This window comes from Falco punctatus (genome assembly GCF_963210335.1).
Source record: "Falco punctatus genome assembly, chromosome: 3".
NCBI lineage: Eukaryota > Metazoa > Chordata > Aves > Falconiformes > Falconidae > Falco > Falco punctatus.
The window spans coordinates 114625792-114648288 of record NC_137582.1 but is presented as its reverse complement, the minus strand read 5'-3'; the positions used below and the strand labels follow the sequence as shown (position 1 = coordinate 114648288).

The window sequence follows — 22497 nt, the reverse complement described above, 5'->3', positions numbered from 1 at the left end:
GCACTTCGCACACCTGGAAAGAACAAGGTAACCCCCAACATGAAACAGGAACAAATCCTGGCTGGCGAGGCCGGCGGGGCGCTCACCCTGGGGGGGGGGGGGGGGGGCTGGCTCGGGGCAGGCAGGGGCTCCGCTCGGTGCCAGCCCACACCACCACATATCTCCCCACCGCAACCGATCCCAATGGGCTGGGACCGAGCTTGGGATGCCTGGAGACGGGTCACAGCACCCTGCGTGGAGACGGGTCACAGCACCCTGCGTCAAACCCAGGGAGAACCCACAGCTCATTATTTTAAGGTACGATAGAGCAGCACCCCCCCGAGCTGCCATGCAGAGGGGAAGCGGGAGGTACGTGCCCTCGCTGGGCCGAGGAAGGGGCAGTGCTGAAAAGGGAGCAGCAGACAACAGTGATGCTCAACAGGATCTCACGTTTATTATTGAGAAGTGATTAATGGTGAAAAGAAAGGCAACGCCCATTCCTCATTGGCTTAACAAGAAACTGAAGAAACATAGTCACTACACATTTTACAATATTTCTTCTTTTTTTTTGTCCAAAATTCATTTTGCTGTAAACAAAACAGGCTTTTTACTGCTGTTCTCAGCTTTCAGAAATCAAATTAACCCAGACTTAATCTGTAAATCCGTATAATGCACAAGAACAGAACATTTCTTAGGACTCCTAGTACTTGACTTTTGAGTAACAAAGGGTCAGAGAAAAATGAACCACCTTTAAGACACAACCTCGTGGACAATTTCTGTTCAATTCTTCTTAGGCCAAAACCCCAATTTCCTTGTAGAATTCCTCCTCTTCTAGGCCAGGAGGGGGAAATTAAAAAAAAAAAAAAAAGTTACTCCACTTTCCATGGTGGATGTTACAACTCGGTGTTCCAAGTGCAAATGTCAAAACCAGGGGAAGGAGGCGCGAGGGGGTGGAAGGAAGGGAAGCAGCGGGGCTTAAAAATTAGAGGAGAAAAAAAAAGGCATACGGACTTTAAAATCCGAAAAAAACATAGTAAAAAGACAAAAAACAAAGCGTATGCTCTGAAATCACAACCAAAGCCAAAAGAAAGGGGACAGTTTTTACCTATACTCTACCTAGAAGGGATTTTTTTTGTTGTTTTTGTTTTTTTATGTCCTATGTCTTGTGAAATTCCAATACTTTTTTTTTTTAAACTGCAAGTTTGTAAGAGTCTTTTTGAAGTCAATGAAATTAAGAAAAAAGTCCTAATTCTCTCCAGAATATTTTTGCTTGCTCTTTCTCTCTCTGAAAGATAATTGGGATGCAATCTCTGCTGCAGTCTCTGTGGGAGGAATAGCCTTTTACTTGACACGGCCTTGGCGTTCCTGCAAAAGAAAAAAAGATGTTGTTAGCAGAGAGCAATCTTATTCATCGCTGTCACACATCAGCATTTCAACAGGCGGATCTGCAACAGGGGTCTGTCCCACGTGAGCAGAGTCTGAGAAAAGAGTATTTTCCTTTGCAAAGGAGCTATTGCAACCGCATGGGCTAATGTGATGTATTTACACTGCCAAGGTCTACCAGCTCATTGTGCTTCTGCTTTCTAAGGGCTGTTCGTACCACAGCTCTGCTCTTCTTCCTCACGGCAGCATCCTTCAGCAGAGTTCTGGACTCTCTCCAAGACAGACATCACCAGGCTGCTCCAGGCAGGAGGTTTAACAGCATAAAGAGGAACGGGAGAACAAAAGAAACCAAACCACACCAACCAAGGAAGAATTGGTGAAAAAAAAAAGTCAGTCTGTCACTACTGGAGTTTGCAGCTGCAGTCAGTGGGTGCTGGGAGTGGGGGAGGCAAAGCTCCCCACCCCATGGCACAGACCCTCTGCACCCACAAGGTACCTCGGCCGTCGCAAAGCAGAGCTCTGGGCCGGGGAAGGCTTGGGCAGCTTTGGGAGCAGGGCCTGGCAGTGCTGCGGGATCAGGCAGCGCTGCTTTAGGGAGAAGAAAGAGGAAGCAAGGAATGAATGCCAGGGCGTGTGGCACAGCTCTGCCTGCACCCAGCTGCTGCCGGAGCAGGGCAGCCCAGCTCCCCAGGCGCTGCGGGTGTTGCACAGACCTCGTGGCCTCACCTGAACCCCCATGCGGGTATCAAAGCAGACTGGAGCTCAAACCCAGGGACATCTGCCTGTCTGCAGGGACTGACGTAGCCCACAGCTCCCAGCAGAACACCTCACCCATAACTCTGAAACCTACCAATGGCATCTCACTTGAAAACCAACAGGTTCACAGGGATTTCCCGCTGACTGCTGCTACCACCCCCTTGGCATTCATCCACATCTCTCTTCCAGCACCGACGGAACGCGCCATCCAGGCAAACAGTTACACCAAGCTGAACAGGCAGCACAGCGCAAAATATACCCAGGCATCAAGGACTTACCCTCTCCTGTGCCACGTACCACAGGCCAGCCTCTTCTGGGCTTTGAATGGGTTTAACAGAGAAACTTTGCAAGGAGGAGGGTCTAGGCTACCCCAAAGGGTTAAGAGATGCTGTCCAGCCCACATTCAAAGCACCATCTCCAGATCATATACCAGCTCAAAAATAAAACCTGTCAACAGCTAAAGGGCTCTGGGCTGATGCTCCTCCCTGTCTCTTAACTGCATCTTCTCCGAGCACAGGTGAGTGTCTGAAGTCTCTTGCACGAAGAGCACCCAAAGCATTTTGGCTCCAGCTCCCATGCTCAGAGGCGGAATGAGTTAATCCCCACCTAAGCCAGTCTCAGGAGGTCCATCCTGCCTCCAGAGCAGAGCAACACCTGCAGCAGATGCCTGCTGGCAGAGCAGGACAAGGTGGCTTTTCCCTTGTGTTAACATACGTCACTCAGAGAGAAGGGACACTGTTAGGGCTCTGAAACTGACACCCGGCTGTTTCAGCTCTGGATGCTTCCCTGTGAGTCTGCTGCTCTGCCCAGGGTTGTGTCCCCCAAATTTAGGGCAGCTGCAGCGCTGCCTGCCTGCTTCCCTCTACCCCTCCTTAACCTGGTGATCAGGGGCACCTTCCCGGTGGGGGGAGCAGGCAGCCTCTGCCAGAAGCATGTGGGTTGCTCCAAGAAATAAGTCTTCTGCCACCACTGCTAAATCCAGGACGTCTCCGAGAAGCTTCGATCCCAGGCTAACAGCACTTATAGCCACCCATTCTTAGGAACCTTCCCAAAAAAGAAGGCCTTGCATCCAGCCCAAAACAACACCCCAGGCTGTGGCAGCCCCTCAGCCACATGCAGACCGTGGCTCACGGAGACTCCAGCTCCAACTCCTCTGCCAGATGAGATGGCAAAGAGCCGGATGGCAAAGCAAGCCCCACGCGACACCGCGCAGACCGCCTTCTGGGCAGAGGGATTAGATCAAGGCACACGTTCTCCTCAAGAATATTTGCCCCACGTAAGTCAACGAAATTCTCCTCTTCTCCACCAAGTCAGCCCGAGCCCGTTGCTAAAAAACCACCACTGCACAACAGTGAAATAAAACTACTACCATGGTAGAAAGCAAAGCCAGTCTTGAACACCAAGTAAAACAAGCGCTGCAGGGAAAGGCACAAATCAGAAGGAAGGTGCCAAGCCCTATTCCTTCTCTGCTGCCTGGCTCAGCAGCCAGCACGTTACATTCAACAAGGACAGATGGCAACGTGACGCATTCCTTCAGGAAGGAGCCACAACTGCCTGAGCTAATGCCTCCGTCTTCCCCAATGCAGACACAGGATAAGCCGGCTGCCAGGTTCAATCGCTCCCCTCTCCATCAGCGGCCAGGGCCAGTGTCCTGGGCTGGCTGCAGACAGAGGCTGAGGGTCCTGCTGAGAGTGTCACCCCATTAGCTGACCAGATGGGCCAACGATTAGTCACTCCTCCCTGCTGTGAGGGCGAAGCTGCTCCCGACATCAGTGTATGGTTAACACGGAGCAGGAAACAGGACCGAACCTTGGTGCAAAAGTGACACCCCCACCCCCACCCCAAAATCCCAATGTGCCAGAACAGAAGGCGCCACACCTTCAGAAGAGGCTAGAGCAGATATCCCCATGTCCCCAAGCTAGAGAGGGGACCAAAGCGAACATCTTCAGAATAGATTATAGCCTGGTTCTTCTCAACCCAGCCTACTGTTTAAAACCTCCTGCTATTCAACCTGGAAATACTGGTGCAGAAGTACTGCTACCCTCCAGCAGCACTGCCAACAGTACCCTAAGGAGCACGCCACAGAAAACGGCAGCCTGACATCTAACCACACCTGCCACGGGCTCTCGAGGGGCTGACTTCATACCTACCTCGAGCTGTCCTGCCCTGCTCTCCATGAGGAGCCCAAGCCTCCGCTCCGGGAGGTGCCGAGCCAGCCAGCCAAGAGCTCCGCCTGGTCAAGCAGGTGCTGCCAAGGGCACTGCTGCCAGGGAAGGAACGGCTCTCTGCTAATTTCAACATTGCTTTTCTCTGGGAGATTCACACCCACTTGCTTGCAGTCTCCTCCTGGAAAAGGGGGCAGCCAGGATTTTTACACTGTCCCATCCACCAGCCCAACTGCAGCACATGAACACATCTTGGTCCTTGGGGTGTTATGGAGTAACAAGTGAGCACCCAAATCATAGCAAAGAAGCAAACAGATCTACCAGAACACATAGCAAAGGTCTGCAGTGTTACAAACGTTTGTCCTTCCTGGCTCATCCTCTTCTGAAATCACAGGCCATGGGATGGTGTAACAGACAGCCCACCCAGCTAAGGGACAGCCCAGGGGAAGGCAGAGCAGTATCTGCACGCCCTCACCCCGGGGACTACATGTTGGGGCAGAGATATTCCATCAGAACGTGTTTTATTCTCTTCAGGTGCACTTTCATTAGACCTGGGCCATGTCTTAATGAGCCACGTGGGAGCAGCAGGAAAAGACACCAGCTCAGACTCATCTCCCACCTAGCAAACCCCTCAGCAACCAGAGGGGCAGGAGCACCACAGCACTGAAATGACCGAAGTGCAGAGTGATACACCAGTGGCTGGGAAGATGCAGGCCGTGGCTCAATCGAGCGCTGACACCCACACATCACGGCCAGCGTGCTTCTGGGCTGGTGGTGTTCAGAGGCACCAAGCTCACACGAGGCAAACATTTCCAAGTAGGAGCCCTCTGCAATCATCCCGCTTTAAACCACTTCAGTCACATCACCGCTGTCCCCGGAGGGGGGGATGCAGCAATATCACAAGCCAGGTCCTGATAATAGCGACTGAACAAGCTGGTGGAGAAGGCTGATGACTAGATAACATCATCTTTCACACTGTGGGGAGCCAACAACAAAAGGCTCAAGAGTTTATGCCGTGAAATGATGGCAATAGGCGGTAACGCTGCACATTTGTTCAGAGCTCTTACCCTGATTAACAACCAACATTCAACCTCAATACTGCTCTGGCAAAGGTAAGGATATTATTGCCACACTACAGATAGGGAAATAGAAGACTAAAACTAAAGGGAGGGCCTTGAGAACAACCGAGAGCATGGCTCCCAGCTGGGCAGCGTACCGACTGTGGTTTATTTGGACCCAGCTGACCTGGAGCACGGTGTAGCTGCCTGCAGACATCAGGCAGGCCAGGAAGCCGTCTCAGCCTCAAACTGAGAAAGTCTTACAAGCAAAAAGTATCACTTGCCCAGTACCTGCCCACAAAGGAACTGCAGGAGATCACTTCCTTAGAGCGTGGTCTATGCTATCAGCATCATTCCCCAAAGGGCTGAGATACCCCGCAATCAAATACCAGCCTTGAGACACGCACACGCAACTCTCACCAGACACCTCGTTCGACAGCCCACGATGTTTGCTGCGACAACGTGGCGTTTTGCTGCTTGAACCCTCCTCCTCACACCACCACCTGTCGCACACTGGATGTGATCCTAGCAAAGCACACTGCTGGATTTCCATGTGTTTCTGTCTCCGAGGCAAACTTCTGACATGCCTTAGAACCCAGGAGTTACAGTAGCCAGCTGCCTCAAATGTGCCCAGCGCTGCCCTCCCAGCAGGATCAGCTCAGGGCATGCACAAATGATGGACCATGCATCACTTTATAATGCTCTTCTGCTCCACAAACAGCCTCAAGTCCTAGATGATTTACAAAACAAATATGAGGTTTTCCTGTTGTCAGCATCAGAAAGCCAGAGTTACAGATAAAAGCTACATCCTAGTCTGTTTCATCTCGGAAAGGGGATAAAAATCAAATAATGATCTGGTTATAGTCAGACATCTTCACCTACTCCCCACTCACATAACAGAGCTCACCACCAAGAACGAAGACAGGAGATAGGCAAATAAAAGTAACTCTTGTTTTACAGATCAAAATCTAACGGAGCAAACTCAAATACCCATGGAATCCCAAAAGGGGTAAACTCACATCACTGCGAAAGTGTGAGCCAAGCAGGGATGCAACTGTGCCTGGTCAGCCCCTGCAATTCAGGCTTTGTCCCCAAAAATGCAGAAGGCAGTGGGAAGCACCAGAGTGTCCCCTACCACCACACTGAGTGTGAATGGCTGGGCAGGTAGGAAGTTCTGGCTCCCTCTCCAAACCCGAGTACACCACGGGGCTGCTACATGCTCGTCACCTCACTGTTTAGACAGGATATGAATTCATGGAAAATAAATATGGAACAGCAAGAGGCAATTCCTCAGGTGCAGGTGTAAGCCACGATATACCTCAACACCAGGGAACGTAAATGCCACAGCAGCCACGTACTTTATGTCAGACACTGAGTTACCCTGTCAGAGCACATAGCTTGGGGCTAGGGGTGAGGAGGACCTGAAGAGTGCCAGGACTTTCCCCCTGCAGTGGGTTTTATACAAGCAAGGTGGTCCCAGCTGTCAGATACCACCAGGCATGCCACTGTTCCCTAGCACCTTGCAAGGCACCTTTAAAACTGATGCAACCAATTGCAAAGAACGTACCTCTTCTTGCTTAAACATCGTATTTGATTGCAGGAGTAAAGCAGCCCAATTTCCATAAACATTTATAATTACCCTCCCATAGGGAGCCTTGTCCCACAGGGCAAAACTTGTGCAGGAAACAAGAGTGGCGTAAAAGCTGAGAACATAGATGAATATTTAGAGCAAAGAGCAACACAGAGCAGCTGGGAAGGACTCCCAGTGGCACTCCATGCGAGGACAACTTGCTGGCTTTGGAGCAGAAGCAAAATAACACCACCACAAGCCTTTTCAAGTCATTACAAAGGCAGAAAATTCTCCTTGTCTTAAACCAGGGAGTCTTTATTCTTCCCTGTCACTACAAGGGATGAGAAGCTTGCCATCTTTCTTTTTGCAGTCTGCCAACGCTTGCCCATTGGGGCACCTCAATCTCCCACTGCAGGGCAGGGCACTGACCTGTCTGCCTGCACCAAAATCCTCACAAAGTGGGAAAGAACGTTAATAGCATGGACAAAAGTAACAGGAATAGTTAATGTGAAAGTTTAATCAAATAGCACTGAAATACCGACAGCATTTACCAGAGGCTCACTCTGAGCTTCACATCAGAGTCTTTACCTAAACCAGATACAGTAAAGTGCTTTTTTTTTTTTTTTTTTTTTTAAACAGACCACCATTCTTTCTCATTTAGGCTCACATGAAATGCATTTCATTACTTTGGTTACCTTAAATCACAGCTCACACAATAAGTATTAGCACCAGAAAATGACTGCCACGTGACTCTAGAAAAAGGAAGGACTTCCACTCTGATGTTTCAAAATCGTCACTGCTGTAGAGTTAATAAAGCCTCTGCACCACCCTCTGTCACGCCACGCAAGAGCTGCATGATCTTGCGTGGAGAAAACCTGTGGAGCTTCACTAGAATTCATGGTTCCATATATTCGTATGAGATCTAGATAGAGGAGTGAATAATAAAGTGACGAAGTTTTCTGATGATACTAAGCTATGCAGAGTAATAAAAACAGCGGCCAACTGAAGTGGAGGACTTTGTGACAAAAAGCAGCTGAACATTACAGTGAATTTGGTCTACCTGGTTTAGATAAATCAAATGACATGTGGGAAAAATCACCATCCGACCCCAAGATGACAGGCTCTGCAATGACCATTAACCATCAGGAACACGAGGCCAGGGTTACGGTCTTTAACTCCAGGAAAACATCCCTCCAACCACCCTCAAAGTCACATACCAAATCCCTGCTTTTTTCCCCCGCATCCATGTGAAACATGGAAAACATCCACCATCAAGAAAAGTAAACATCACTTGGAGCCAAACACGTCACTGTGCCTTTATACAAACCCAAGCAGCACCTCTACCCCCAGCAGCATGCAGCTCCGCTCCTCTCCATCCCTGCAGGCACGCAGAACACCCGACAAGGGTTAGAGGAGAACAACAGGGATGAGCAAAGGGCAGAAGGGCTTCCATCTGCACAGCCACGGTGCTCTAGCTCTCAAGCCTGGAAGAGAGACAACTGTAAAAGAGCAGACACAGAGAGGACATTGAAATCAACTGCTCACCACCCCTTCCAGTGCAAAAACTAGGGAGTATCACGAGGCAGACAAAGCAAACCAAAAAGATGTGTTTCCCTACATGATGTAATTAAGCTGAAGATCCTGCTGCCACAGGATCCTGAGCATGCTCAAGAAAGGCATCAAATTCCTGTGGACAACAAGCGAAATCATGAGCTACTAAAGATACATCCTCCGGGTCAAAGATATTCTTGAGCCACAAATTGTGAAGTGTAAGGAAAACCTTCAGAGATGGATAAATATGTGCTTGTACTGCCCTTTCAGACATTTGTGCTTGACCATGTTATTGTTAGCCGCACATGGAGCTTTCTACCTGGAAAAAGAGCAAAGATGCTTAAGCAGGGTCTCTATTGAGTCCTGCAGACCTTGCAGCCACAAGAGATGCAACATGACACTACACAGACTTAAGGTCTGACCCACTGCAGCTGTTCTTGTGTTTGAGGCTAAAATACTACCTCCATCCCAAATAATGCAGAAGAAATACTTCATGCTACAACACATCACAGTATTCCGTATTATAAAAGGATAAGAGGAGATCCATTTGCCTACTTCTGTCAACCATGAAGAGCTGAATTCATGAACTCCCTATAGCCATTTGTGTACACCCTCATTTTATTGCCACTTGAAAGGGAACACAAAGCAGTATTCACTGGAACACAGCTTCATATTTCAACTTTTTTTTTTGTTTCTTCCTTTAATATATCAAGAACATGGCACTCTAATCAGCTGAACCCCAAATCAGGCTGGCTTGCACCAGCCAGAAGGTTGATGAGCAGGACTTTAAGATTTCTTAAGAGTTTGCAAGTGATGATGAGAAATTCTCTGAAGTCATTTTAGAGGAGATGGCATCACACTACAAACAACAGGGCTGAGAAAACAGAGCCTTCCCTGTGTGTACAGATACACACAGGGAAGGAAACTAAAGTAGTGTGGTTTCTTTTCCCCTAAAGATTAGAAACAAAATACAAGGGTTTTTAGGTAGATTTTATCTAAGTCTTCTAAACTGGTATTACATTACAAGAAATAGCTCTGCAGTTAACCACAAAAAAAGCTCAGCATCATCCTTTTAATAAAAAAGTTCTAATGATATGGAACCAGAAACACAGTCTTCATTTCCGAGTCCTTGCTGAAGAACAGTTTACGAAAATCGAAGCACTTTATTATTAACTGCCCAAACGCAATATGACATGACTGATACACCAATTAAAAAGCCTCACACTGGGCGCTAGTCACTGGAAGGAGCTCCAATCAACTCTCTATCCCCGTAATCAGCCTGGATAATGACAATCCTTGTTAACAGAGACTTCCCTGGGTAACTTTGCTACAGTAAAAGCAGGGTGGCACTGTTCTAGCTTGGCAAGCATCCAGCATTTTGCACCATTAAGGAACTGGTTTATTAATGCAAAAGCATAAGATAGTACAATCACTACCAGGTACAAACAAGAGCATCCAAGAAAACGAGAGGACTCTAGTAATTGTGGCAAAAAGAATTGCACAGAATAGAACAAGAAGCTTCCCAACAAATACCTGTCACACAATACTTCAAAGGAGACAGAAAAGAAAGCCACTTCTTTCAGACAACAAACCCTTGCAGAATTACATTTTCATTAAGAACAAGTGAGTAACACTGTGCATGAAGCTATTCTTGATGTATTGCATATATACAAGCTCATGTATCAATGCACTTCAACAGTCTTCTCGGGATCCTAATCAGCTTTCGGCAACGTCCTGTGACCCACTGAACTTCTGCACCAGACAGAAAACCCAGGGAACTGCGCAGGACCAGCCCTGGTGCTTTCACTGAACAGAACTGCTGGCAAATACTTATCTTCTAAGGAAAACTACTTTTTCCTGGAGAAGTAGCTGTTAATAAAATAACTCAAACCACAACGCCTGGGTCATAGCTATTAACCTCAGTGCTGGCGAGTTAGCCAGAACGCTTGGTGGGGGGGGATGGGGGGAAGCAGCCATTGCTGCTGACATCTTACACACTCCATTCTCACGCACCAAACCCTCCACCTCGTTTCTAGGGAATCTGCCACACACATGCAATTTCAACTTGGCTGCTGAAGGAAGTACAGTTGTGGTTTTTTTTTTTTTAATTTAAGATATTCATTTGAAGTCATTAGTATGTTCATAATGAATGCAATTAACATATTTATAAGAACGATCAGTTTGGAGTATTCTGCAACTTAGAGCTGAAATCACCCAGCCAACGTGAAGATAACCTGGATGGAAGGGAGCACAGAGCTTTGCTCACACTAAGTGCCAACAAGTGAGTTGGGAACCAGCTCCCTAGAACAGGCCATGAAATAAGCTCCCTCTGCCTAAGGCCATACCTGTACGAGGTGCAAAACCTCCTCACCGTGTCTGTCTGGCTCAGTGACTAGAGAAGAACAGCTTCAAATCCCATCACCAGTCCTCAAAAAAATTATTTTGAACAGTGCATCTCAACAGGTCCTCGAACCAACTTCAGCAAGTCAACTTTAAACGTTGTATTTTACTGTTTTATAATATTAACAAAATGTCACATTAAAATATTATTTTAAAGACTGCTAACAAGGTGTTAACAGCGAGAGGCAGGGCTCTGAGGCAAGTGCAACAGGCTCGCCCTTCCACCACTCAACTTCCACTTCAGTTGCAGTGAAATGGCTCCCAGCTGCTCCTGTTTTAGGGATGAGGAAACAAAGCCCCCTGCCTTACAGAGGAAAACACAGATTAGAGCACCAGCCAGATCTAAAAGCCTTCCCCTCCAGTTTTCTCCTGCCTTTAAACAAAGCTAGAATGCAACCAAAAATACACGAGAATGCTGTTAAGGGCTTTGTAGTGCTGGCTTAAAAATATCTAAGCACAAAGCACTCCTTACGTCAAACAGCCAGTCCCAAACTACTAGAATAAGCAGTATGGTTTCCATTTCCTCTATTACTGAGCAAATATATGAGCATGGATACAGATGTACAGGATTTAAAAGTCCTGGAAACAAACTGAGAGAAACCATGTGCACTGCTGAACAGCAGAGGGTATCTGCGGCAAGGAAGTTCTGTCCTGGTGAGTCAGTCGATTCACTTCGCTAGGGCCAGGATGTGGAGCAGAAAAGAGCAAATAGCCTCGGGACCACGGGCTGAGAGGAACTGTACGAGGTCAAGGAGTGTTCCCTTGGTGCCACAGGTAAGCTGGCTTCGCCTGGACGTGCAGTATCCAGGAATTGAATCTTGTAGTCAGCAACACTGGCCTGCTGCATACGGTAAAGCCAAAGCAAATGCAGCACTAGCCAGGATGACTGTAACAGTGGGAGAAAGAAGTGCTAGCTCACCCTACAGGAAATAAGTTCTCTCCTCCCCTCGGAAGTTACAAATTAGGAAGAAATAAAGAGCTTTACAAAATGCATCAGCAAGCATTCCTTTTTTACAGCAACTGTGAAACAGTCTGCCAGTTTCAAACAGGCTCATGTAACACCACTTAATTTTGCCCCTTAAATCATATCTTCTAAGGGGGGGCAGGGACACTTGCCACTATTAATACTCCTTTAACCACCAGATGGTGTCACCTGAGACAAAGCAGCACATTTCTGGAAATAATAGCTCCAGTATGACGAATCACACCTTTCTGTTTCAGGGCTGGTATATACCTCAGCACGAAAAAAAAAACCCACAAAAACCCACCCCATCCTGCACAGCTCATCCTGACTCAACTGGCACTGAGGTCCCTGCTCGAAGTGTCTCCTACCAACTGCAAACTTGACAACTGAGCACTCTGGTCCTGGAAGGGACAGGACAGGACTGGTTTTCATGGGATAGCCTTCCTAAAATCCCTGCAACCTGCAAGTAGCCAAGTACCCAACCCTGGGCAAGGCAACAGGAGAAAGAACAATGATAAACTTCTCTGAAGAGTTTATACATTCATTGCTTTCCCACAAAACACATGCTGTTAACCTTCTGCATGCAAGCAGATCACAATCTAGGATCTTTACACTGAGGTCTGCAAGATTCCTAGAAATACAAGTGTACTGCTATGGGCTAGAGGTGGTTGTTGTTCTTGTTTTGGGTTGTTTTTTTTCTTTTTTTTCCCAAAGATAAAACAGCTCTTACAGGACAGAAGTTGGTGACATGCTCTACCATAAAAGCAGCTGTTACAGGTTTCAGGAAGTCCTCAGCTACTCCAGGTAGGATCACACCGGAGTCAGCTTCATCATTTTGGGTCAGGAGAACATCCAAACCTTTTAAAAAGCTGGATTAGTAGAGCAAAGCAAGCCACTTGAGAGAAATGGAGATTAGCCTCTGAGGACAAGATGGGCACAGGCAACAGAAAAGGACAAATAAGAGCATGATTTCAAGTGTTTTCAACACTGACTTGTCTACCTTCCTTCGCCGGCCAACGAGAACAGCACAAATACCAAGCACAGCATTTTTCATATGATTTCCTGGAACTATTTTAGGGAATTCTGAAGAAGTGACTCTAACAGTGAGAAGTATAAAAGATTATTCAAGAGTTTCCAGACTTTCACAAGAGCTTGTCCATCTGCTCGGGTAGCGAGCAGGAATCAAACTGCAAATCAGACAAAGGTTTAGGCAAGTTGAAGCCAAGTGAAACAATTGCAGCTTGCTAAAAGTTCAAAACAAGCCAAACCTTGAGACATTTAAGCTTGAAGGAACAGGAATGCAGAACATTAACATATTGTTGCCATCCAAAGACTGGTAGCAGAGACAAAGAGCTGGTAGCAATGGGATTTCCCCAACACAAAAGCAGCTTGACAGACCGCAGGCAGGGTGCTGCACCACAGCAGCATTTTAACTTTCCAGCACCTCAGCTCTGTTTTCTGATGTATTTTTTAATCCAGGTGATTACCTGACGCTTCAAGGCAGACATAGCATGGCTTGGGCTTTTTTTCCCCACCCACAGTGCCAGGGTAACCATCAGCATTCACTCCAGGAAAAAAACCAACCCAAACACAAAACCCTCCTTGAGCAAAACCAACTGCTTCTCAATGAAACCATGAAAAAGCAGTTAAGAGAAACCTCAACCATCTTCAAGGCTGCGTCAGGGAGCAATTGAGGAGGTCAAACTGTTGCTGTAAGACCAAGTCACTTCCTCCGTGCCGGATGTTACAGGGCAGGGGCCCTGAGCATGCAACAGAGTGAGTAAATGGTAAAAAGCAAACACCAACTGTTTTGTATCTACAAGACTCCCTCCTTGACTATGAATTCCAGAGAGATATGACGAAGTTCCCTTTCAAAGAACAAGTTTTCCTAATCAACCACTTCTGCGCTGGATTGCCACACCAAATCAACTCAAACATCATTTAGAAAGGAGATGCTGGCGCACTTGGCATCTATCAGCTACCATTTCTGCTTCTGACCCTCAAGCACTAGCACGTCTCTCAAGAGAAACTGAAGAAAGGAGAGGGGACCTCAAAATGCAATTGGAAAGATGAATAGAGACAGTTTACAGTTTTAAGAAAACTGCTAAGCCATTTTTAGTATTGTACTGATCTTCTGACATTACAAACAACTTGCAAACACAGCAGCTTTCCTGCAGAAGAGACTATCAGTTCGTCCACTTTTCCCTCAGCGTTTCCCCGCTCTGTTGCTCTTCCTTCTGCTTGCTGCCTGCTTGTATTTAGCCAGTATTACCTCTCCACATCCTCCATCCATCCCTCGCCTAGCAGCAACATTCCCCCGCTCCCTTGCCTCCTCCCACTGTGCCAAGGTCTGCCCCTCTCACAGTGCAAACTGCTCCTCCTTCAAGTCAGATCTGAGGCATACGCGAAGTCCTGCACACTTCCGAAGATGTCCTGCACAGACCAGGTTTCTGATTACATTCAAAACCTCAGTTAGTAAAAGAGAAATCCCCACTTCAGTACAGCTGGATACCAAATGGAACAATTTTAGGATGTGAAGTCACGCAAAATATTCAGGCTTTCACAAAAATCAAGTTTACACCTCCACATCTTGCAATGTATTCCTCCCTTACAGATTTTCTTCAAGCGCTCTAAGTGGTACAGTATCAGATGCAAAATGCGACCACCTTTGTGTATGGGTGATGCTATTTATACAGACAATGCTCCAAGTAAAAGATATTAAAAAAATTCACTGTCATTGTGAGCACCTGCAGCTCCCAATTCTGTTCTTCAACCCTTGGGTGGAAAATTCCCCATTGCCAAAGCTAAAGGGATCATCAGAAAATTGGCAAACTACTAGAAAGCTGTGCTGATGCTAATTTGTAACTACTGTTTAGGTAAAATCCCAGCAAGACCCCTATTGTGGGGAAGGTCAGCCACAGGTGACTAACACAGCTGTACCCAAGTATGATTCGAGGCCCACTGGTCACTGAATTTCGGGCAGAATTGCCAATTAGCAATCCTCCCATAATGAATCAATGATGACAGCAGGCTTCGAGCAGACAGAGCCATGCAGCAACCCAGCGCAGCTGCGGGCAGGTGGCAAGCATGGCTCACGTGCCATGCTCCCGGGCAGCGCCCATGCAAGCAGCCCACCAGATTCACGTACAACCAAGCTCACTGTGAGGAGGAACGGAATGATCTGCTCCGTGCCCACCGGAGAGGGGACAAGCACTCATGGACTTAAATTGCAGTGAGGGAGATTTAGGTTGGGCATTAGACAAAGCCTTCTAACAGGAAGGATAATTAAGTGTAGGAATAGATTGCCTGGGGAGGGACAGGAACTGCTGTTCCTGGAGGTTTTACAAGTGGTGGGAAACATCTGTCACGCTGACCCCACTTTGGGTAGGGGGTGGATTAGGCGGCCGTTCAAAGACCCAGCTCTGTTTCCTAACAGCCCTTCAAACCCCCCACTGTTCTCCTCCTCTACACTATTCTGATCTAGGAGCTGACAACAGCACAGAAATAAATTTCGTTTAGAACACACGCTCAGGGAAGGCTGAGATTTAGAGCAACCGAAGGGCGGTTGACTGCAGGCAGGGCCTGGACAAGCCTGCTCACACTGCTCTGCCAGGGTGCTGGCACGCATTTCCACCCCAAACAGGAGCTGCCACTTGGGTAGCGGGTTCCATGTGTGAGCACGCAGCTAGCCAAAAGGCCAACTGATGCCCACCAAGCTTGCTCAGAAGCCCATGTCTTCACACCCCGGATTTAGTACAGCGTAAGGCAGCCCTCTTCCATCTCCTGCCCCGCAGGACTTCACCAAGACAGACAAACAAGTTACCTTTTTAACATTTTCTTCCTCCTCTTGGCGTTTCTCATAGTGTGAGAAGTCATCAAAGATGGAGGTGGTGTGCTTGTAGGTGGCAATGATTTTCAACACCTGCTTAGCCTTTTCCAGAGGCACCTCCTGAGTGTCCCTGGAGTTGGTCACTGGTTTATTCTCGTTGTTCTCTAGGCGGATGTGCCGCAGCTGGCTGTTGGGAACGTCCTTCACAAAAATCCACCTGACATCAAAACGTCCCTTCCACTTGTCCTGGGACCACACACCCGCACACGTGTTATAGTCCACAGCAGATTTCATTTCTGCTACTCCGCAGAAGTGACCGCTACCGTTGACACTGAACAGTAAGTAAACAGGGCCCTTCCCATTCATGGAGCGATAGGCGGCATCCAGTCTCTTGTTGCCGTGCTCTGTACTGCACCAGATGTTATATTTAATGGAACGGTGGATATCGTCCTCAGAGTAACTCTTAATGATGAAAACCCGGCCATGTTTTGGGTTCCAGTCAAAATCCTTGGGGTTGTAGTTGTTGATGGATCTCAACTTCTCCAAGACTGGGTGCGGCTCGGAAGGAACAGAACCAGAACTGGCCTGAGACTGTCCCACTCCATTACCGTCCACTCCATTTTGACCAAACCCGTTGCCGCGATTACGGGGGGCAACCCAGCGAGTGGGCTGGGCCGTCTGCTGCGGCACAGGCAGCTGGGCTGGCTGCGGCGGCGGCAGCGGCTGGGGCTGCTGCCCGCTCGAAGCCTGTGCCACCGGTGGGCTGTTATTGATCTGCTGACCCACAGGCTGGGGGGACCCCTGGGCTGGCTGCTGACCAATATTCTGAACTAAGGCTTGTGACGGGGCTTTTGCCACCGGCCCTTTGTTATCCCAAGTTCCAATATCCATGTTATGTTTTATTGGAGGCGGTGGAAGACTTGACCCTGCAATGCCATTCTTGGTCTTCAGCTTGGGCTGCTGCTTAGCCGGTTTGCTAGCAATGTCAGCCCAGGAGGTCGGCTTGGGAGGAGCGATAGTAGCTGGAGGCAAACTGTTAGATGCCACGATATTACTGGTAATGGATCCGCTACCGACAGCGGAACCGACGACTTTTGGGACGCTGCTCGCAACATCTGTGCTGCCCAGCTTCAGAGCTGCCATCCCTTGGTCGATGGTGTTCATGCCAGGAGCTTTGTTCAGCGTCTCGTTAGCAAAGGCAGACTGCCCGTCGATCATGGCTCCACCCAGCGAGCTAGGGGCATAGGCGTAATTGCTACTATAGCCAGAGCTTTGAGTGGATTGTCCCTGAGAACTGTTATTCCCCCAAGCCGAAAAGTCAATCCCACTTGGAAAGAAGTTAAAGCCGTGCTGCCCAAGAAATGGAGTGCTGCCAAGGGCCCCCGGCTGCCCAAACATCGCGTCTGGGAGAAAGTGAGGCTCCCCGTTGCTCAGCTGTCCGTAAGAGGTTAGGTAGGGCATGGGTGGGTCACCCCCCGTAGACCAGGCAGCTTCGCCTAAGGAGTAGGAGAATCCAATGGAGGGACTGTAGTAGTTTGGTAAGTAGGAATCGGACATTGCAGTGTATGCATTATTCTGAAAAAAAAAAAAAAAAAAAAAAAGAAATAAGCACTGAATAGTTAGAATGAGTTGAACAAATTTCAAGGGACCAGGAATAAAAAGCCATCTTAAGACTTCCCGTGCCCCACCCCTCCCTACCTTAGGGCTGGGCAGATAAACAGGCCTGGCCTTGAAATACTGCCTTTGTTAGGAGTGCTCTAAAAACTGTTCCGTTGCCAGAACGGTGAAACACAAAGGCTTACTTAGCAAGCTTCCCATGCTGAGATGGGAACGCATTGTGATCGTGATGCATGATGTGGGACCGGACAGCAGATTGCCCTAGAGCTCCTGCTCAGGCTATAAAAACAGTATCTTATCTAGCATCCAAATATTATCATCATCTTTTCGTAGCTACTACCAACGAGGGCTTTTCTTGTCTGTATAACGTACTCATCAACCCTTATCCTGCTGCTTGAGGGAGAGTTTGGGTGAAGGATGCAGAGGGAAGTGGAATATGGAGAAAAAAAGACCCAGTGGAAGTACACTGCCAAAATCATGAGTGTTCCTAATTGCCTTCCTTAAACTTATTACCCATGAGAACAGCTTTATCCCCACAATTTAAAGTTTCAGAGCTCATAATATTCCAAGAACTTGCAATTAAACAGGGATTTAAAGCCTACTCCTCAAAACACAAACTGCTCCAGTGCTGCGGGCACATACTAAAAAAAAAATACCTGAAAACGGGGAGTAATCAATAAGGTTTCAATAGGAACCTTTCATAGCATGGTGACAGCAGCTGCACAAGGAACCAGGCTTCAGATTCAGAGAGGAGAAAAAAAAAAAGCCACTCCATGCCTTGGTCTCCCTTTTAACATCCAAGCAGCCTTTAGGTTACAAAACCAAATGCCTCATTTTACAATTAGGGAACTCTCAGACATCACCAAGATTTGCTTACATGAAAAAGTCTGTCATTTTTCATTCAAACCAATGTCCCCTCCGGGGAGCAGTTAAAGCCACACTAATGGACATTATCATCCAGTAATTTGAACCTGTGTGCAGACAGCCTCACGCTACACAGCCGCTTACATGTCAGCCCGATGCAGATGAGATGAAAGTCAGGTTCAGTTCCCATTTAAAAGCTTGGCTTGCAGCAGGCTCTACTACAATGTTTTGTTGAATCATGTTTTCACGTGCCAACTGCAGCTCCCAAAGGACTTCATGCCATACTGAAATCTACGGAGGCTCTAAAGATGGCTCTGGCACCCTCCAGAAATAGTTGGGTTTGCCACTCCACCTTCCACTGAGAGCAACAGTCTGGGGCTAATCCAGCCCCAACTTTACAAAAATTAATAGGAATTATTTAACATAATGTCTTCAGAGACAAGGTTTGTTCTGTTGTATAAAACACCAAAAAGCTTTCTGTGGTATTTCATGGTGTGAATGCACAAAAACGCAGAGACACTTTCTGTTTTCCCAAAGGGATCTCAAGAGCAAATTAGTAACAGAACTCTTACCCAGGATACAGTTTTGCTAACTGAGGAACTCAGACCTGCTAAACCCACACCAACGAACAGTCTTCAGGGCTCAATCTTCCAAGGGCACAAATACTGACACTAATTTGTAAGGCAAATGAAGGAACTTAAAAAAAAAATTATTATTTTGAACCAGCAAAGTCTCTTCAAAAGATAACGCCTTCATTTATAGGAGTGACAATGTAGACTCCTGGAAATTGCCTTTACCTGAACATAAACGTGCTGACCCACCCCTAAAACCTGAGCCCAGCAGGCAGAGCAGACGTTTTCTCTCCGCAGGCTTCTCCCTCAAAGCACATGGAACACATCACTCTCAGATTAAAACCTGTCCCCTTGTCCCCTCAAAATATTTTCTTACATGCCATTATATGTTTAACTTCACGAGACATTTTAACGCAGCCTGCATTAAACTCTTACCTGTGAAGTATTCACCACCCACACTCACGTAGTAAGGGAGCACAGGAGCTGAACAACAGCTGAGCACAGCCAGCTCAAAGCAGATTCAAAACAGGCTTGCTCCTGTTCCCTACCTGAATGTCTAGAACTACACTTTGCTACCAAACACCCCACCTCGCACTGCTACCCTGCACTCGCACAACCGACACAGTTACTGATTAGCATGCAAATAAAATGTCACCAGCTTTTAATTCTCTGCAATGACCAAGAATTTTTGTACAGTTATTTCCTCAAATTCACAATTCCTCTTCACCTCAGACTAGAACCAGGGTTTAAGCTTACTGTTGCTGTTAAGCTTGGTTTTTAAACTGCTGAAGAATGACTTACTGTGTATCTGAGCTTTAAAATACACAGTAACCTAATTTACTAGGCTGACAAGCTACTAAAAGTTGCACCTGAAACAGCAAGCTCCTGAATGAAGAGCCATGAAACTCTACAACATGGTTACCTCATGCTTGTGTGGAGAGTTCAAAAAGCAATTTCAGAAAGCACTGGTGTTACTCATCTAATTTACTTTTCAGAGCCGTATCTGTAACTCCCTTTCCCACCTTCAGAAAAAAAGGTGCACGCTTCGACACCTTTGTGGTTTTGAGCCTGGCTGGTTGGCTCAGAAGAACCACAGCCCTCTCTAGACTGAACCCCAGGGTTTTGTTTTCTATTATATCCAGTGTCAAAACACGGATGAGAGATGACATGCGACACAACATGGTGAGAAAGTGAGATACAAGTTGCCCTAAAGTTCCATTCAAAGTTAACATGGCTGTTTCACCTCACTCCTGCTGAATTTCTAGAGCAACAGCTCTGCTCTGCCTCCTGGGGCATGCTCCAATCACTTCCTTATTTTTAAAACCTATTTTTACCAGTATGACAAGCAAAAAGAAACTAAATATTCAGAAGTTCTTCATCAAACACACAAAACAGGGTAAAATATCATGTTGCTTCTAACATTACAGCAACCTTCGTTCTCTTTAGATTTAAATAAAGCTACACTTTGCAGGAAATACATCTACATTCACAAGGAAGCTGGAATTTGGCAATGTTAATTTCTGGGATAGAAAAAAACTCACCATTAGTTGATAGCTACGAGGAAAGTACCCAGTTTTATTCAAGACTTGAGAAAGTAATCACACTCTCTTGCCCTATGCAGGTGGAATTTAGGCTTGTAACTTTTTAGGGAGCTGAATGCAGCAAGTTATCTTAATGGACAGACTGAATTCTGAAGATTATGAACATCTGACAGGACCTTAAAAGAATATCTAGTCTCAAATCTTCAGCACAAAGTAGGAAAACACCCAAAGATTTTCAACAAGAAACTGAGACAGAAACCTGTTCCTGTGTTCCAATAAAACATGCATCACTGTTCTATGAAAAAAAATAATAAGTTGACTAGTAAAAACGATCAAAAAATACAGATAGAGAAAACCAGAACAGCTTATTTTTACTAATCACAACTGGAGAGGAAAGAGATGCTGAGAATGAACTAACTGCTCCAGTGCCACTACAGATGTTTATCTAGAATGCTAACTTGTACCACCTAATCAGCTGAACTCCATCTGTTAAGTGTCACTCTCCTACTGCTCATTAAGAAAAACAAACAAAAAACAGCTACCAGTGGAGCTAATCATAAATAGAAAGTTAAGAGGAAAAGTAGCTGGAAGACTGGCTTTCAGCAGCTGATCGCAAGCTCTCCAGCTCAACTTCTAACTGAAGCTCTCAAGAAGTCTTAACAGCCTTTAGCACATGTGTGTTCTGTAGGTCTTTTTGATGAAAAATACAGAAAACCCCATGAGACACATTTTCAGTTCACGCGGTAGAGAGGGAAGAACACTGACGGTATCCTCCAAAAGCCCTCGGCACGTAACTGCATTGTGCGAGGCAATTTCACCACTCAGTGTAGTGCATCTCCTCGTACAGTGTGAAGAGCCAGAAACCAGCAAGGAAACAAGGTCATAACACTAAAAATGAAACAGCAGAAACTGTAACTTCGAGACAGTTACATTGACAAAAAGAGCTGAACATCAACTGTCAGAAGTCCTTACACCCTTGAGAAGTTTTAAAAACCTTTATACCTCCCCCCACCTCAACCTAACAGCATTCAGTGTTTTCTGCCTGGAAAAAAGCATGTATAAAATGGCAAGGAAGCTGGCAAACACCAAAATGCAAGCAGTGGAGATGGGGAAACACAAGGATGCACAGCTGCCTTCACTAGAGAGCAGCGGGAAGCCACCGGGCTCCTGGTGCTTCCTACCCGTTAGCAGGTACGCCTACTCACCGGCCGAGCCTGGGGACTCAAGTAGGGCTCAAAGTCATCATCGTTTAACCCATCCTTTTGATGCACAGATCCGTTTTGCACTGAGGAAGAGATGCGGCACGTTAGAAAGAACCCTGCCGATAAACTCGAACATTTTGCCAGCTTATTTACGAGACAAACCTCATAACTAGCTCCCCCTCGTTCTAATACACCACACGTAGCCCAGCGGGTAGCGGAAAGCCACTCCACCGCTGCACAAACACCCTGAACACAAACTTTCCGCAGCCCCGGACACGGCGACGGGCGTCCCAGCCCAGGGTTTGTTTTCCTGGCAGCCACGCCGCTGCGGGAAGGCGCGGGGAGGCGAGGCCATGCCCCGCCGACTGCGGGGGGGATCCTCCCCGTGCCTCCCTCGCGGGCACGCTCCCCAAAGGCGCTGCTTCCCGCGGGCCTCCCCGCCGCCCCCGGGCCCCCCCGCCGCCCCCGGGCTCTCACCTTTGTTGCCTTGGCCCTTGGGTCTCTGGCGCGGCGGCGCGGCGTGGAAAGAGAGAGGGAGAGCGGTGAGTCAGGGGGGCGAGGCGGCCCCCGGCGGGCTGGGGGCCCGGCCGCGCCGCAGCACAATGGAGGCGCGGCCCTGCGGGCGGGGAGGCGGGGGGGAGGCCGCCGCCGCCGCCCGGCCCGGCCCGCGCCCCCGCCACTAGGCCCCGAGCCGCGGCCTCACCTAGCGGACCAGGCCCGGCGCGGCGAGGGGGAAGGCCGGGCGGTGGCGGCGGGGTTCCTACCTGCTCCAGGAGGCTGCTGGCCGACATGGCTCCGCGGCGGGGCTGCTGGCGGGGCGGGGTGGGGCGGGGCGGGGCGGCGGGCGGCGGCGGCTTTGTCCGGGCGCGGGCGCGGCGCGGCTGCCTGGCGGACTCCGACTCGCCCGCGGCGGCTGCCTGGCTGGGGCGACGCTCTAGCCACCCCCTCGCCTCTCCTTCCGGCCCGCGTCTATGGCCCAGGCCCGCCGCCTCGCGCCCACACGCGCTCCCCGGGCGTCACGCGGCACCGCGCGCGCGCCCCGCGCT

At 48.1% G+C, this 22497-nt stretch overlaps 1 protein-coding gene across 1 annotated transcript; it reads right to left on the bottom strand.

Annotated features, from left to right (window-relative positions):
• Positions 1-408: 408 nt before the first annotated feature.
• On the bottom strand, positions 409-22476 carry YTHDF2 (YTH N6-methyladenosine RNA binding protein F2). The gene is made up of 5 exons (XM_080379111.1): positions 22216-22476; positions 21929-21953; positions 21455-21534; positions 15650-17230; positions 409-1344 (listed from the first exon to the last, which is right to left on the bottom strand). The coding sequence occupies exons 1-5, from the start codon at positions 22240-22242 to the stop codon at positions 1321-1323; spliced, it is 1737 nt and encodes a 578-aa protein (XP_080235237.1). The 5' UTR covers positions 22243-22476; the 3' UTR covers positions 409-1320.
• Positions 22477-22497: the final 21 nt, after the last annotated feature.